Source organism: Filicampus tigris, chromosome 2, assembly GCF_054856515.1.
Source record: "Filicampus tigris isolate MCC_2025a chromosome 2, RoL_Ftig_1.0, whole genome shotgun sequence".
NCBI classification, from domain to species: Eukaryota; Metazoa; Chordata; class Actinopteri; order Syngnathiformes; family Syngnathidae; genus Filicampus; species Filicampus tigris.
In genome coordinates this window covers 24,627,039-24,641,854 of record NC_141218.1, presented here as the reverse complement: position 1 = coordinate 24,641,854, position 14,816 = coordinate 24,627,039, and the positions used below count along the sequence as shown (strand labels likewise).

Here is a 14,816-nt window from a genome sequence, read left to right as displayed (position 1 = left end):
CTAGCGTTCTTACACAGTACTTCAGCAAATACTATGGATGTTTTAATCCAAATATCTTTATTAACCCACTCCCCATTATTAAGAACATGCCCAAAAAAATCCTTATCCGCTATTCTACCAAAAAATAATAATACAAAACAATTCTCATGTTTTTCATGGGTTTGTCCATTTCCAAACAGGGTTACCCAATTCTTTGTAAAGCTCTGCATTTCTATGTGAACTCAATACAACACGTTAAATAATTACAAACAAGACATGTTTGTCAAATTTTTATGGGTCACAGAACAGGAGATACTGCTGATCTCAATTCAGACAATCACTCAAGGGCGATAACATTTAACTACACTTTACACTTTAACGCACACTAAACACTTTAATTTCGGTTTGATTCCTGCACAGCAGGCTTTTAAACAGACGTAAGAGGAACAGAAGGCACCATAAATAATTGGAATAATAACCTTTGAAATGAAAAGGATCCCCGAAACGTTTAGAGTATTTGAAATGCAATTAAGGCACTTGAACACCACTTGCTAATATCAACCACTTGATTAAAGCCTTACTTGAACAGATGCTTCTGTCATTTGACTCTGTGATAGCATAAAAAAAAATACTAAAAATGATGACAACATTGTTCACAAGATCAAATGTGACTCCAACCAAGGAAGCTTTAGATGAGTCTTTTAGTGTTGAAAACGTGGTAAAATGCACTACACACAAAAATTCACTCAAAAGCTGAATATTCCTGTTTGTGAGGAATGCATGTATTCTCAGAATAGTATGTTTCAGAAGCCAAATGAATCAAACCACACCTGGTTGGATTAATACACGTGCGGCGTTCTACCCTGTGACTTCCGTGACAGTGTCTGTTTCGGTGTCGGAGAGTTGGCGTAGTCGCGCGGTCAGGAAAGGGTTGAAGAAGAAGTCGAAGCCAAACTGCAGGGCGCTCTGGGCCGTGCGCCTCCAGTCGTGTTCGATCTTGTACTGCCTGCGGCTGAACAGCCGGGCGTTGCCGCACGATAAGCAGTGAATAGCTTTCAACTCGAAAACGGGCCACTTGGAGCCCAGGCGTCCCTCCAGGATGGTGCTGAACTCCACCAGGCTTCCCGCGTTCAAGTGCAGCAGCACCGATTTGAACTCGTTGCTGGCACGCAGGACGATGTCCTTGGTGGCGTCTTCGTCCTCCACGACGGTCCCGTTCTTGGTCTTTCTCTCTTGCGGCATGCCCATGGTGACTTCGAACTTGTAGCGGTCGAAGCGCTTCACGTGGCACTCGTGCTTGGCGAGGTGTTTGAGTTTACAGAGGGGCTCTTGGAGCGGCGAGGCCAGGAAAGGGTGAGGTCCCACCGGGGGGTCTTGCGTCCTGTCGCACGCAGGATACGGCTGACCGTACAGACAACGCATCCAATTCCCCACCACGACGGGAAGCAGGTTGATGACCGACTGCGCCCCGTTCTCGATGTCCGTCACGCGCACGTACTTGAAGCGGCCCGTCCAGGTGACCCTGTGGCCTTCGAGGTGCGAGCAGAGGATCTGGGTTTGGGCCATGTTGGACTCCTTCCACGCCGACGGGCCGCACGTGTTGCTGTACTCGGGCCACGTGAGGGTGGAGTTGTACACCTTCATGCCTTCCGACCTGTACACGTACATCCAGCAGAAGAGCAGCACGGCGCTGAGCCACACCAGGATGAGTTTGACGATGCTGCTCCTGGACAGCGAGCGAAAGACCACGATGGGGTTCAGGCTGAAGCGGGTCCAAAGCCTCAGAACGACCGGCACGCAGCACACGGTAAGCGTGACGGCCATCTTGGTGATCTCCAGGGCCACGAACCACTGCAGCAGCTGGATGGTGAGCATTGCGGCCAGGCCCAGGGAGAGAACGGGCAGTGCGAACAGGAAGAGCAAGTAGCCGGCACAAGTCCGTATTAGGCCGATGGCGGTGGCGTTATTGAGGAACACCAAGCAGAGCTCGCACCACGTGAAGCAAACCAGATACGGCACCAGGCACAGGTAAGTCCCCTTGAAGCCTCTCAGCTGGGCCATGCGGAACAGAAGGTAAACCAGGTGGCCGTAGAGGGCGCAGGGCAGCCCGATGTTCAACGCCACGATGTCGCCCAGAGGCACCGAGACGAACGTCCTTCCCAAGATCCTGAGCGCCCACAGGGAGTCCGGCAGCAGGTAAGCCAGGGAGCAGGCACCCGAGAGTACTTCCGTGAGCAGGGCCTTGCGAGCGAATAACTTGGCCGAGGCGTGGAGGCTGAGGAAGGCGGTGACGGTGAAGAAAAGGGCCACCGCCGCCAGCTCGGAGCACGGGATCCACGACTTGTCGGCCACCGGGAAGGAGAACACCACCAGGACCACGGACAGCAAGAAGTATCTGAGGTAAAAACAAGTATTTTCTTCTCAATGTAATGGACAAAAATGGACGAAGATCCCAAATAATCAGCACCGATAACAATGTAATGTTATTACGTTTCACACGTTTTTTTAATGGTAGCCCTTTAAAGGGCAACGAACCAACCACGTGGGACACTTTTAAGGCATGAGAACCATGCGATTTACCCCAGCCAATCAGTGAGTAATGTTAATTATCATTAAATCAAATCAAATTTTATTTATATAGCACTTTTCACACATAAAAATGCAACTCAAAGTCCTGTACAAAAAAAACAGCAAAATACAACATAAAAAGAAGACCCGCTCGAAGACCCACTTCCTACTTCCGTCGCATTATACACAAAGACGGATATCCACGAGCACACCTGCACTCACACACACACACACACAAAACACACATATAACCTAATGAACTATGATTAAAATATATAAATAAAAGACATGGCAAGGCACAGAACTGTAATCATGAAATTCAATCAAAGAAAAATGAACCGGTATTCTACTGCTTATCAAAAAAAAAATAATAATAATAATTCTTCGCAGTCTTTTTTTCTTTTACCGGTAATTTGGAGAATGATTAAAAAAAACATTTTTTTCATGTTCCCTTTATTGTAGCATTTCAATAACTGAGTTTAATTTAAATGTATATATTAAAAAGACTAAACTGTGATGCTATACAATTACTTAAAACACTTTAACGGCTCGTATTCAGAAAACAGGTCTGTCGTGATTGGTCGTTCTGAGCAGTCGTGATGTCATTTTCAGTCGACAGAAGACAAAATGGCCGCCCCCAGAGATGGCTAAAAAATACGAGTGCATTTCGCTGCTTAACTTATATCCCACAAACGCAAAATTAATCAGAATGCCATGTTTCAAATAGTGGGGCTATTCTTGAAAAAAATGTGTTTGGGTTGACTTCTGCTTTAAATGGAATTATGAACACCGGAGCAATATTTTTCATAGGATATACAAAAATATAAATACAATTAATACAATCCAGGCACCTGCAAAGACGTAGTTTTGCACACAGAAAACGAGAGTAAAATAAATATGAATGAATAATTAAGACGATAAATGAACATTTGACATCACTTTTACCTTTTCTGAAGGCTCTTGAAAGCGCATAGAGGACATGGGAGGAAGGAGCCGTGTTCTTACTTTGCTACGGGTTTGTTTTGCTACGGCTTGCACTTGGAACTTTCTGACTTATTGCGTGGCAAGGGTTCAACGGACGGCAAGGCCAATTCCACAATTCAAGCCTTTATTAACAACTCAAGGCAATAACAACCCTCCCTGCTGGTCTGCTCGGCAATACTGAGGCAACATTGGCGTAACGCATAAAAGTGAGACCTTGAAAATAAAAGCCCACCAGTGTAACAGTTTCATCACATTTTCTTTGGCGCCATATTTATCATTGTTTATTGAGTGGGACTGCAAAATAAGACACCATGAGGCCAAAGAAAATGCGGTGAAACGGTTATACTGATGTGCTTTTATTTTCATGGCCTCGCTTTTGACAAGATCTGTTATGCCAATGTTGCCTTCGTATTGCAGAGCAGACCGGGAGGCTTGTTATTGCCTTGAATTGTTTATAAAAGCTTGCATTGGTGACTAAGCTTTGCCATCCTTTGGACCTTTTATACACAAATTACCAAATGCTTTAAATAAAGGGAAGTAGGGCTGCTCGATTAGGAAAAAAAATATTAATCACGATTATTTTGGTAATAATTGAAATCACGGTTATTCAAAAGAGTATTTATTTTTTGCTACAAAACAAGAACAGGTTTAAACATGTAAAAAATATTAAGACAAAATTCTTTGAAACGCCATAATAATTTAAGTTTGTTTTGGACCAAACAACATTTATTAAATTAATTATTTAAAAAAAAATGTAAGTGCAAATGTATAAATTAAAGTATGGTTTCCTTGTATAAACAAACGAGTTAACTTGCTATGCACTTATAAATTGCCAAGGTAGTAAAAGGCTTGGATTAAAATGCCAATTTTGACAAAATAACAGACATGCTATTCATCTATACATTTCGACCTTTGTCTGGAGCCTTTTTTGTTTTGTTTTTAAAGTCATATTTACATATAGTAAACAAAGTTAAAGTAATTTGCTTCTGATAAATTATAAATTTAATATACTGATTGGGTTTAAACTAATTTAAATGTTGACTGTTGCATACGCGTACACAATACTTTACAGTAGGCCATATATCAACTGTATTACAATACAATGACCAATAATATGTTTGCAAATTGCATTTGAAGCAATTTGAAACAAAAATGAACACAACAAAATTTGACTTCATATCATGGAAGAAATGTAACTTAAGTCACAGTAATAATGTTTAGCATGGTTTCTATTTTTGTGATTCAATGACTGAGATTTGCATTGCGGACGACGCCAAATCTAATCTCTGTGTTTTCTTGCTTTGGTGTATCATAACATCATCGTAAACCAAACGATGGTTGAATAGATTTGTTGTGTTGCCGGTGGATGCAGAGACAAGTTGCACTTTTTACATCTTTGCTCGCCATCTTCCACGGCAAGCCCAAAATGTAACCAAATAAGCGATTTCGACTTGCCTTGCTTGTTTACAAGTCGTTCCTGTGGCGGGTCTTGTGCCATTTTTAGGTCTGTGCAGTATGACTTGCGGGGTGCGGCGTGCGGGCTGGCTAGCTAGCTGTCTTGGAGAGGGTGGCGCGGCGGAGTAACTCATGTGTGCATGCCTCAAAACAACTCAAAATTAGTATTAATAATCGTTTTTTTACGATTATGCCAATTTTGTAACCGTGGAGTGTAATAATCAAAATCGTAATTGAATTTCGATTAATTGCACAGCCCAAAAGGGAAGTATTGATTCGAAAATCAATGGCCAAGTCACGCAGGGTTTGTTTTTGTACAAAAGCCGAGCGATTAATGAAAAGCTGATACAAATTTGGCCCAAAAAGTTGAAAAAAAAGTTGCCCAAAACCGAATAGCGAAGAAAACATGGAATATGAACACAGAGGTTCCACTAAGTTGACAACAGAGAGTAGAGCTAATCAATCACTAATTGCATAGTTGAAATAAGATGTCCTTACAGATAGGGCTCCAAGTGTGTCCATCCAAAATTGGTCTCAGCTTGCTCCAGATCAAGACCAGGCTCAAAGTGAGCCAACAGGTCGGTTAGGGCCCGGAAGTTCTCCCAGGCTTTGGAATTCTATTGGGTGGGAAAAAAAAGACACTCTTTAAAGATGTGTTCCGGGTTCTCTCCTGAGATCATGGGCAAAGTAGAAAATGGTGGTCTGACCTGGAATACCCGCAGCGTACAAATAATCATGGAGAAGAAGGAGAGGTAGAAAACCAGCAAAGGAATGAGAAAGATGAAGAACTCGATGGTGAGGTTGGAGATGATGAAGAAGAAGATGAGTGCGTTGACGTGGTGCGTGGGGATGAGGGCGCTGAGCCACTGCATGCCCGCCCGCGACGCCCAGTCGATCAGGTGCTCCTTGATCTCCAGCAGAGCGTGAAGCGGGAACTTCAGCAGCTGGTGCCAAGACAAACGGACGAGTTGAAACGCCGTCTTAAAGACCTTTCTACCCGCGACTGTGACACTTCTACCTTTTGGTGTAGGGGCAGCTCATCTGGATTCTTTACCACCACGTCGTCGTCGTCGTCGTCGTCGTCGCTGGTTGACACGGCCGCCATGGCGGGAGGCGGCGCGATTCCCTGAGCGTACTTCTTCGTCATCTCCACAAATTCATCCATCCCGACGTAGGAGATGGCTACAAAGATGCAAGAGCACAAACTGTGTCCCTGCTTAATACTTTGTTTGCAATGTTAATAATTTCACTTTTAATTAGCAGAGACAATGTGATTATTGGAGCTCATTCTGGTTTTAGCACAGACTGAATAGTCAATATCGGCGATGCTACTTACACTCGCTGGTCACCATTGTCTGAAGAACTCTCCTCTGTTTCTTAGCAGAGCTGCTTAGTGGGCCTTGGGGGACTGGATTGTCTGGAAATGGAGGAAAACAGCACACGATATTCATGTTTTCTTTTGATTAACACTGTCAGAGGCGTGGGCAGCATGACTGCCTCGCAATTCAAAAGCACTGGGTTTGAATCTCAGACCAGATATTAAGTTCACTAAAGTAGGGCTGAAGGATTTTGAAAAATAATCAAATTATTCTTGTCACGGTCCTCGTCCCTTATATTGTTTAAACAAAGACAAGCAATACATTAATGTGTATGACAAAAAAACAACATCAGATTTATTATTAGGGCTGCAGAATTAATCGATTTCAAATCGATATCAATGTAGTAGAATGCCATTTTCAAATTGAAAGGCTGCAATACGGGGAAAACAAATCGCAGCTTCATTTCAGTCTGTCGGTTGCTTTTTAAAATAAATGTATAGAGTCTAAGTTGAGTGCTTAAGGAGTGAAGTGCACATTTACATATCATTGAAAAGTTTAAGTGATAAAGCCATCGATTTGTTTACATTATTGTTTAATCTGATTTATGATTTACTGACCTGGGCTTACGCCACACTTGTTTGGTAGATTTTTGTGAAGTTGTTGTGAATAATACTTTCTTTACAGACTGTAAGCCAAAGTGTTTAGTAAGTTCCATCCATCCATCATTCATCTACTTCAATTTGAGTTTTAACCTACTACACACTTTGACTTGCAATCTTTTAAGCGTTCACTATGACAGCTTCACAAAATTTGTGGACGGTACTTCTTGTAGGAGAAGTCAAGCCAAACAATATTTTTTTTTCCAGAAAATGTTCTATGCAGGCCCACAGGTTTGAATTCAATTACTATTCAGGCCTACTCTAAAGGCTATAGTGCATTTGAGGTTCTTCTGGATATCGCACCCCAAAGCCCAATATCCTTAACTTTTTGTGAACAGTTCTGCACCTAATGTTGCCAATAGGTAACTCCAGCATCATACCTTGATCTGTGTGGACGTGTTCTACATTCTCCAGCATCTCCGAAACCGCTACCAAGCTCTTCTTCTCTGGGTTCAACTTCCAGTACATGAGCAGAGCCGCTTTCCGAACTCCCCTCTCGTAACGGGTTTCCGTGCACAGCTTCTTCACCTCCTCGTAGTTCTCAAGAGTAATGCCTGCAACACAGGACGCAGCGCCGCACATGTCAGCAAGTTGCTAAATGAATAACATGATGGCAGAGGACATCTTTGGTACCTTGCCTAGAGGCTAAGCATTGTTGCAGTAGCTTCACGGCCTCCTTGCGCCCCTGTTTAGCAGCCTGGATAAACCAGGTGACCGCAGTGCAGTGGTTCAGTTCCTCATCTCTTTCTCGGGCCAGAGCCAAGAAGAAGCGGCCCATCTGGAGGGTCACATGACACAAGGGCACTTTAGCTGTGCCACGGCCGGACCCTTCTCATTAATATGTTCCTGGCACAGCAAGTCCACCATCTGGTTGACACTGACCTTGGTCTGCGCTTTAGCGTCACCTGACTTTGCTCTCTCAGCCACATCCTCGAGACTGACCTCCTCCTCTGGTTCCTCTGAAAGGAGACACGACATTTAAAAAAAAAAAATGTATATATATATATATATATATATATATATATATATATATATATATATATATATATATATATATATATATATATATATAATTTGTATTGACGTACATGTTTAATTCATTCTGTTTTCATCTAAATAAATCTTTCCCCATTGAAATCAATGCTAATGGTGTTAATCCCTTCCAGCCTAGCATAGAGCCCCTTCTGTTGCGCACATATTTAGACTCATATGACAGTCAAGAATATTCAAATGCTACTTTAAACATTGCACATAGCTTAATACGGGTTTTATGACGACCGCAACCCTAGAAGAGGTATGAGAATATGTACATTAAACATATGTAAATGCATCTTATAAAGTAGTGCAAATCTTCCAGATTGTTTTTGATTCTTCCTTTTCTCCAGATGACAAGGCAGGAAGGAAACTGACTATTTCAAACTGGGAAAAAAACTATATTGACCTGGTTCAGGTGTGGGAGAAGCTGTGGCTGACGTTCCGGCGTTGAGTTGCGCTCTCCCCAGCTGAGAGGGGCTTCTGACGGGCGAGCGATGCGATGAAGTGGTCGGCGCGGGGAGGGAAGAAGATCGGGAATAAGGATGTGTCGCAGGCTGAGAAGAGGTCGTCGAGGAGGACGGCGACAGCGTGGTCGGCATTGTGAGTTTAGGAGAAAATCTTGGCAAAGGAGGTTCTGTCCGCACAGCGGCGGCATCAGAACTGCTGGGCTTTGGGATGCCTGATGGTGATGTGTCCATAACTGAAAATAACACAAAACTAGTAACATTAAGTAACTAGTAACAAGTAACATTTTTTCTCAAGACATTTTTTAATTTGGAACAAATTCCAAAAGGGGTGCTGGTTTTTTATTGTGTTCACCACCTCTGCCTCAAATTTCTATGATTCCGGAGTCGAAGCCCTCGTCTGTGGACTTTGCATGTTCTCCCTGTGCGTGGGTTTTCTTCTGGCTATTCCAGTTAAGGTTAATTGAACACTAAACTGTCCATAGGTATGACTGTGAGTGTGAACGGTTGTTTGGTAAGCAGTCCTGAGTCCAGGGTGGACCACACCTCTTATCCGAAGTGAGCTAGCTGGGACAGGTTACAGCTCACAAGAGCTATAGAAAATGGATGGAAGTTCCAATTATCTCTCACGTCAACACCTTAGATTACACACTCGGTCTTTAAAAATGTCATTTGATATTGCTGATGGGTATTATTACAATATTTAATCAGTTTCCAATAGTTCCAGGTGAATCTAGCAACACGACTACATTTTTCCATCCTGTAAATGCCTCGAATTTGGACTGTCTATACAGTTTCTATTATATATTTAGATATTGGGTAAGTGTCTTTGCAGGTGTTCCACGTTGCATTCATTTGTCGATGCCAAATAACACGTATCATCACAAGCACTCTGTTCTATCTGTACAGTCTGCAATCTGTTATAGACTGGAATGCTAAATCGAGAAGGTGACATCGTTCAAAGCTTCTAAAGTGAAACCCTGCTTTGTCCTTTTGGAAATACCCCCTCGCAGCTCCAAATGACCTCGATTTAAATTAACAGGTGGAGTGGACGTGAGAGCAGTTCCAACGTTAACTGTTACGAGAGTCCCTTTGGTGCAAATCGAACAAACAAAAAACATGTACTGTATTAGGGGTTGACTGGTTCGTTGCTAATGCTACTATATTTTCGCAATATATGCCGCCGCAACAACGGTATATTCGGCTCACCTTAATGAGAGAAACAAAGTGCTGTATATGTCAGCCTCCCTGAAGAGGAAAAACAACCTTGGAGAAGTACTGTCTTTGTCACACAATTTCCAGAGTCATGTTATCCTTTAGACTTAGAAGAATCTCTATCACCGAAGAGACCACTTCAGTCACTGCTGTGTTATCAGACGCTAAACAGACTGTACACAAATCTAACAGCTGTTTCCGGCCTCAAGAAAAAACTCTCTTACGATTGGACAGAAGTGACATCTACGTCTTACGTTAAGAGATTTTAATTGGCTACAAAAACAGGAAGTTTACAGTTTGCCTCTCAGGCAAAAGCAAACGATCGTAGATTTAAAGAGAAAACGTTAGATTTTGGAGAGGTTCACATTTTGGTCTGCTACGTTTATCAATTTATGGGTGTCAATATAGAGAAAATGCCACAAATAATTAAAATATTTTGTTGAACGCATTTTCAGCTTTAGTTTGGCAAATTATTATGAAGTTTGTGTAACACATCTCGCCTGGTGATGGCAGCATTGCTCTTGCTTTTTATTAATTTTGAACATTGAAAATTACAAACACTCACAGAGGATAACACAATTTTGGTAACAACATGTAAACTAAAATAGATGTATACAACACGTAAATAAAGGGGATTCATAAGTAAAAAACAAAAATCAGGCATTTCCATTCAAAAACACAAAGGAGCATAAATAAGAAATCCAAATCAAAACAATAGATATTTAGCAACGTCTGTACATATTCTCCTCACATAATTGCTTTTTTCTATTTTCTTAAGGCATAAGAAAAACATTTTAAAGTCAGTCATAAATCCTGAGACGTTGGGCTTATTAGTTCTCCATTTGGCACAGTGTATATTGTATTTACCCAACAACAAAATTATCTTAATCAAATCTGAAACAGGACATTCTAAGTTATCCATGAAGAAAACAATATGACATAATTCAAATTGTGGAACATTATTAATTTTCAATGACAACCAATTATTCATATCAGTCCAAAAGCGTTGAGAAATGGGGCACAGAAAAAACAAATGAGTTTCATCATCATTATGGCAGAAGGAACAATTCTCTATTTCAAATTTAAATCTTTTTTTAAGAAATTCAGCCACAGGATGGATCTTATTTACGATTTTAAAGTGTGTTTGTTTGACTTTCATTCAAAAACAACCTACATTCTTACATTTTCTCCAAAGGAAGCTCTGTTGTTTTAGTTGTTTAACCCTTGCATGGTGTTTGTATTTTTGTTACTCAGCTAGTGTTGATGAGTCTGGTGGACCCGCTAGAGTTTTGGGTTTTCAAAACAACACAATCAAATAATTTTGTGTTAAAACACTCAACAGATTCCCAATTGCAAGTCATATGAACAGCAAACATTGTCAATAATTGCACTTTACTATTGTTTGATCACATTTATGAATTAATGTGCTACTCCTTTTTAAAAATAAAATGTAATAAAAAAAATATCCCATGAGGAGAAGGTTTAAGATATGCCTTGGATAAGTTTTATTTTATTTTTATTTTTAAATAAAAACTGAACGTGGGTCCCACAGACCCGTGAACACCATAAAAAGGTTAAACATAAAAATATACTGTATCAAATTTTGAAAACAAGATAGATAGATAGATAGATAGATAGATAGATAGATAGATAGATAGATAGATAGATAGATAGATAGATAGATAGATAGATAGATAATGTGCACATACAATGGCTTGTGAAAGTATTCGTCCCCCTCAAACCTTTGACGTTTTGCCACATATCATGCTTCAAACACAAACAAGATATAATGTTGGAAATTTGTGTGTAGAATCAACGACAAGTGGGACAAAATCGTAAAGTGAAACAAAATGCAGGAAATATTTTAAACTTTTTTAGAAATAGGAAACTGAGTGGGGCGTGCAATGTTATTCGACCCATTTATTGTCAGTGCAGCCAACTGACTCCAGAAGTTTCCTGATGATTTCGGAATGATCCAATGTTGACATAAATAAATGATGATAAAAAGAGTCCACCTGTGTGTAATCTAGTCTTGTTATAAATCTAACTGCTCTGTGATGGTCTCAGAGGTCTATTAAAAGAATATTGGGGAACAAACAACATCATGAAGACCAGGGAACACACCAGTTAGGTCTGGGATAAAACTGTAGAGAAGATAAAATCAGGATTAGGATATCAAAAGATTTCACAAGCTTTAAACATCTCATGGAGCACTGTTCGATCAGTCATATCAAAATGGAGAGAGATCAGACCATTGCAACACTGTGTGTGCAACAACATTTATCCAAACATTTTGCGTTGCTTTGCCTCAGGCACATATTCATAACATCACTAGGAAATATTTAGCTTACAGGGGGGACGGGGGGACTAGCAAATACGGCGACTTTAAAACAACCTCTGGACTCTGGGGAAACACAAAGATTAAAATTCCCAAGAGTTAAGTGTCAATGGCAGGCATAAAAATGAATTGGGGACAGGCTCAACTGCAGCTGCCATGAAGTAGTTATGTAAATGTATTCTTGATGAGTAGGTTAGCACGATCCAATTGAGAGGATAAGTAGAGGCCTTGTACACAGTCAATAGAAGAATCTATATTTTAAATGGACACACATGCTCACCTCTAAATTAGTTAAAACTGTGGATATTTGGAAAAATAATCTTATTTGCATTCAAAGTATTGTGATTGTGATTTATGCAAATATTGGTCATTGCGGCTCAGGCCCTCCTATGCAGAGTTCGTATGTTCTGCCTACCTATGCTTTCGTGGGTTTTCTCCAGCTTCCTTCCACTCTCCAAAAACATGCACATTGGGTTATTGAAGACTAATTGTCCATAGGTCCTACATGCTTCGTGATTTACTTGCAACCGGTCAATCCAGAGTGTACTCCACCTCTCGTCCGAAGTCAGCTGATATTGGCTCCAGTTTACCCAAGAACCTAATGAGAATGAGCATTATAGAAAATGCATGGATGGGTGGGTCATTGCTTATCCATTGCAGTGAGTTGTTGTTTTTCTACTTGTCTGTGTTTTCATGCCGTTGTGTATGTTAATACATTGACAGACACAATGTTGATTATCTTTTACTGTATCCATAAGATAATTGATGACATTATAGAATTGAAACTATGTTACATTTATGTCCTCATCTCAAAAGTGTCATTACACTCTATCAGATTTATATTCTGTTACACCATAGGTATAGTTTCGGCAGAAGTGCGGCCATCAGCATTTGACAGCTCAGGCTTTGGAATTTTTAAAAGCATTACCCATGGCTTGCCAATTGACATCGGCTCATGCTCTGTCTCTGACTGCAATTCAGTGCCAGTTTGAAAGGTTTTATGGTCATCTCAATTCCAACGTGGAACACAATTTATGCTGGTATTCAGGTTTCTCGAAACCTTAGTCCCACTCCTACCTGATGAAAACGCCAAACCCCTTGAGCAGGCAGCCAGGGAAAGTCTGTGCAGAGGACTGCACTCAACATCAACAAAAGTTTAATTCAGTCGATGCTTAAGTGATAAAGCTTTACCCCTATCGATTTCTGGTTATCCAAAGATTTCAAGGGGAAGACTACGATGCTCAACAATCTTAAAGCAGGGGTGTCCAATTTTTTTTCACTGAGGGTCACAATCATAAAAATACAGAAGGGACAGGGCCACTTACTAGAAATTATGTATATAGCCTTAACTTTAATGTATTAAAATTCGAAAAATCTATTAAAAATGGACAAATGTGTTATATTGTTGAATATAATTAAAGACAAAACTGCCTTCATCACAGCTTTCCATAAATGGATCTTTAGTGATTTATTCAGAAAAAGCTTTGGTAGCTCATTCTCAGAACAGCCTCAGATTTCTTCTTAGACAGAAGATTTACACTACAGTACAGAGAAAAACAATTAGGCTTCGCAACACACCTATTAACGTGTCATGTGTTAATGCTGGACTTAATGACAGGAGCTTTTATAATTTTTGTAAATTATTCTGGTGAGTATCAGCTAAACTGGCCATGTAAATCGGTCCATCCAGCCACGCTGCTGATCCGACGCCACTCGTGTAAAAAATCCTGTGTTCCGCCAAACTGTCCTACCTCATCAAAACTTCCTACCGGAGTCTGATTAGACAGCCTTCCCCTCAACCTAACCCTAAACTCAATTTAGCCGCACCTCACTATCGGCGCTGTGAGCATGCGTGTGCTGCAAGCATGAGGTAGGACGTCTCGATGGGTAAGAAGGAATTTCAATTAATAATGTTCCACAATTTTAATTATGTCATATTACTTTCTTCATGGATAACTTACAATGTTCTGTTTCAGATTTGATTAACATCATTTTGTTGCTGGGTAAATACCATTGTGCCAAAGGGAGAATTAATAAGAAACTCCTTCTCAGGATTTATGACTGACTTTAAAATGTTTTTTATGCCTTAAGAAAATAGAAAAAAGAAATTATGTGAGGAAAATATGTACAGACATTGGTAAATATCTATTGTTTTGATTTGGATTCTTTATTTATGCTCCTTTGTGTTTTTGAATGGAAATGCATGCCTAGTTTTGTTTTTTTTCTTATGAATCCCCTTTATTTACGTGTTATATACATCTATTTTAGTTTACATGTTGTTACCAAAATTGTGTTATCCTCTGTGAGTGTTTGTAATTTTCAATGTTCAAATTAATAAAAAGCAACAAAAAAATAAATAAATAAAAGGAATATCAGAACACCGTACAAATGTTACTTGATCAAGGATCAAATCTGCAACAAATGAGATCAGCTGACTTTGTGGTCGCAGTGAGTGCGCTGTGCACAGCGGTGTGTACTCTGTGAGTTAAGGAAACCCCTCTATAAGAAAGTGGTGCGTGGTAGCGACAGAATTTATGCTTCCATGAACTATGAACTTGGTGGTTGTGATGCGAAGGACATCATGGAGATGGCTGTCGGTGAATTTGGTTCTCATTCTGCTCTTGTTCAGTGTTAACAGAGAACACATTTGCTCATAATGTAAGTTGAGCAACTGCATTGATCAACAGCAGCTTCCCCTGGTGTTAAAAATAAGAAGTGCAATACACTCAAGAAAAAGTTAAAGTGTGGGCTATATTCTATTCTATTTTGAAAAATGATTGCGGGCAATTAAAAATGGACC

At 40.4% G+C, this 14,816-nt stretch overlaps 1 protein-coding gene across 1 annotated transcript; it reads right to left on the bottom strand.

Annotated features, from left to right (window-relative positions):
- Nucleotides 1-254: 254 nt before the first annotated feature.
- On the bottom strand, nucleotides 255-9,855 carry wfs1b (Wolfram syndrome 1b (wolframin)). The gene is made up of 10 exons (XM_086019896.1): nucleotides 9,673-9,855; nucleotides 8,406-8,699; nucleotides 7,847-7,923; nucleotides 7,598-7,742; nucleotides 7,345-7,518; nucleotides 6,323-6,403; nucleotides 6,005-6,168; nucleotides 5,694-5,930; nucleotides 5,485-5,603; nucleotides 255-2,374 (listed from the first exon to the last, which is right to left on the bottom strand). The coding sequence occupies exons 2-10, from the start codon at nucleotides 8,695-8,697 to the stop codon at nucleotides 838-840; spliced, it is 2,826 nt and encodes a 941-aa protein (XP_085876022.1). The 5' UTR covers nucleotides 8,698-8,699; nucleotides 9,673-9,855; the 3' UTR covers nucleotides 255-837.
- Between the last annotated feature and the right edge of the window lie 4,961 nt (nucleotides 9,856-14,816).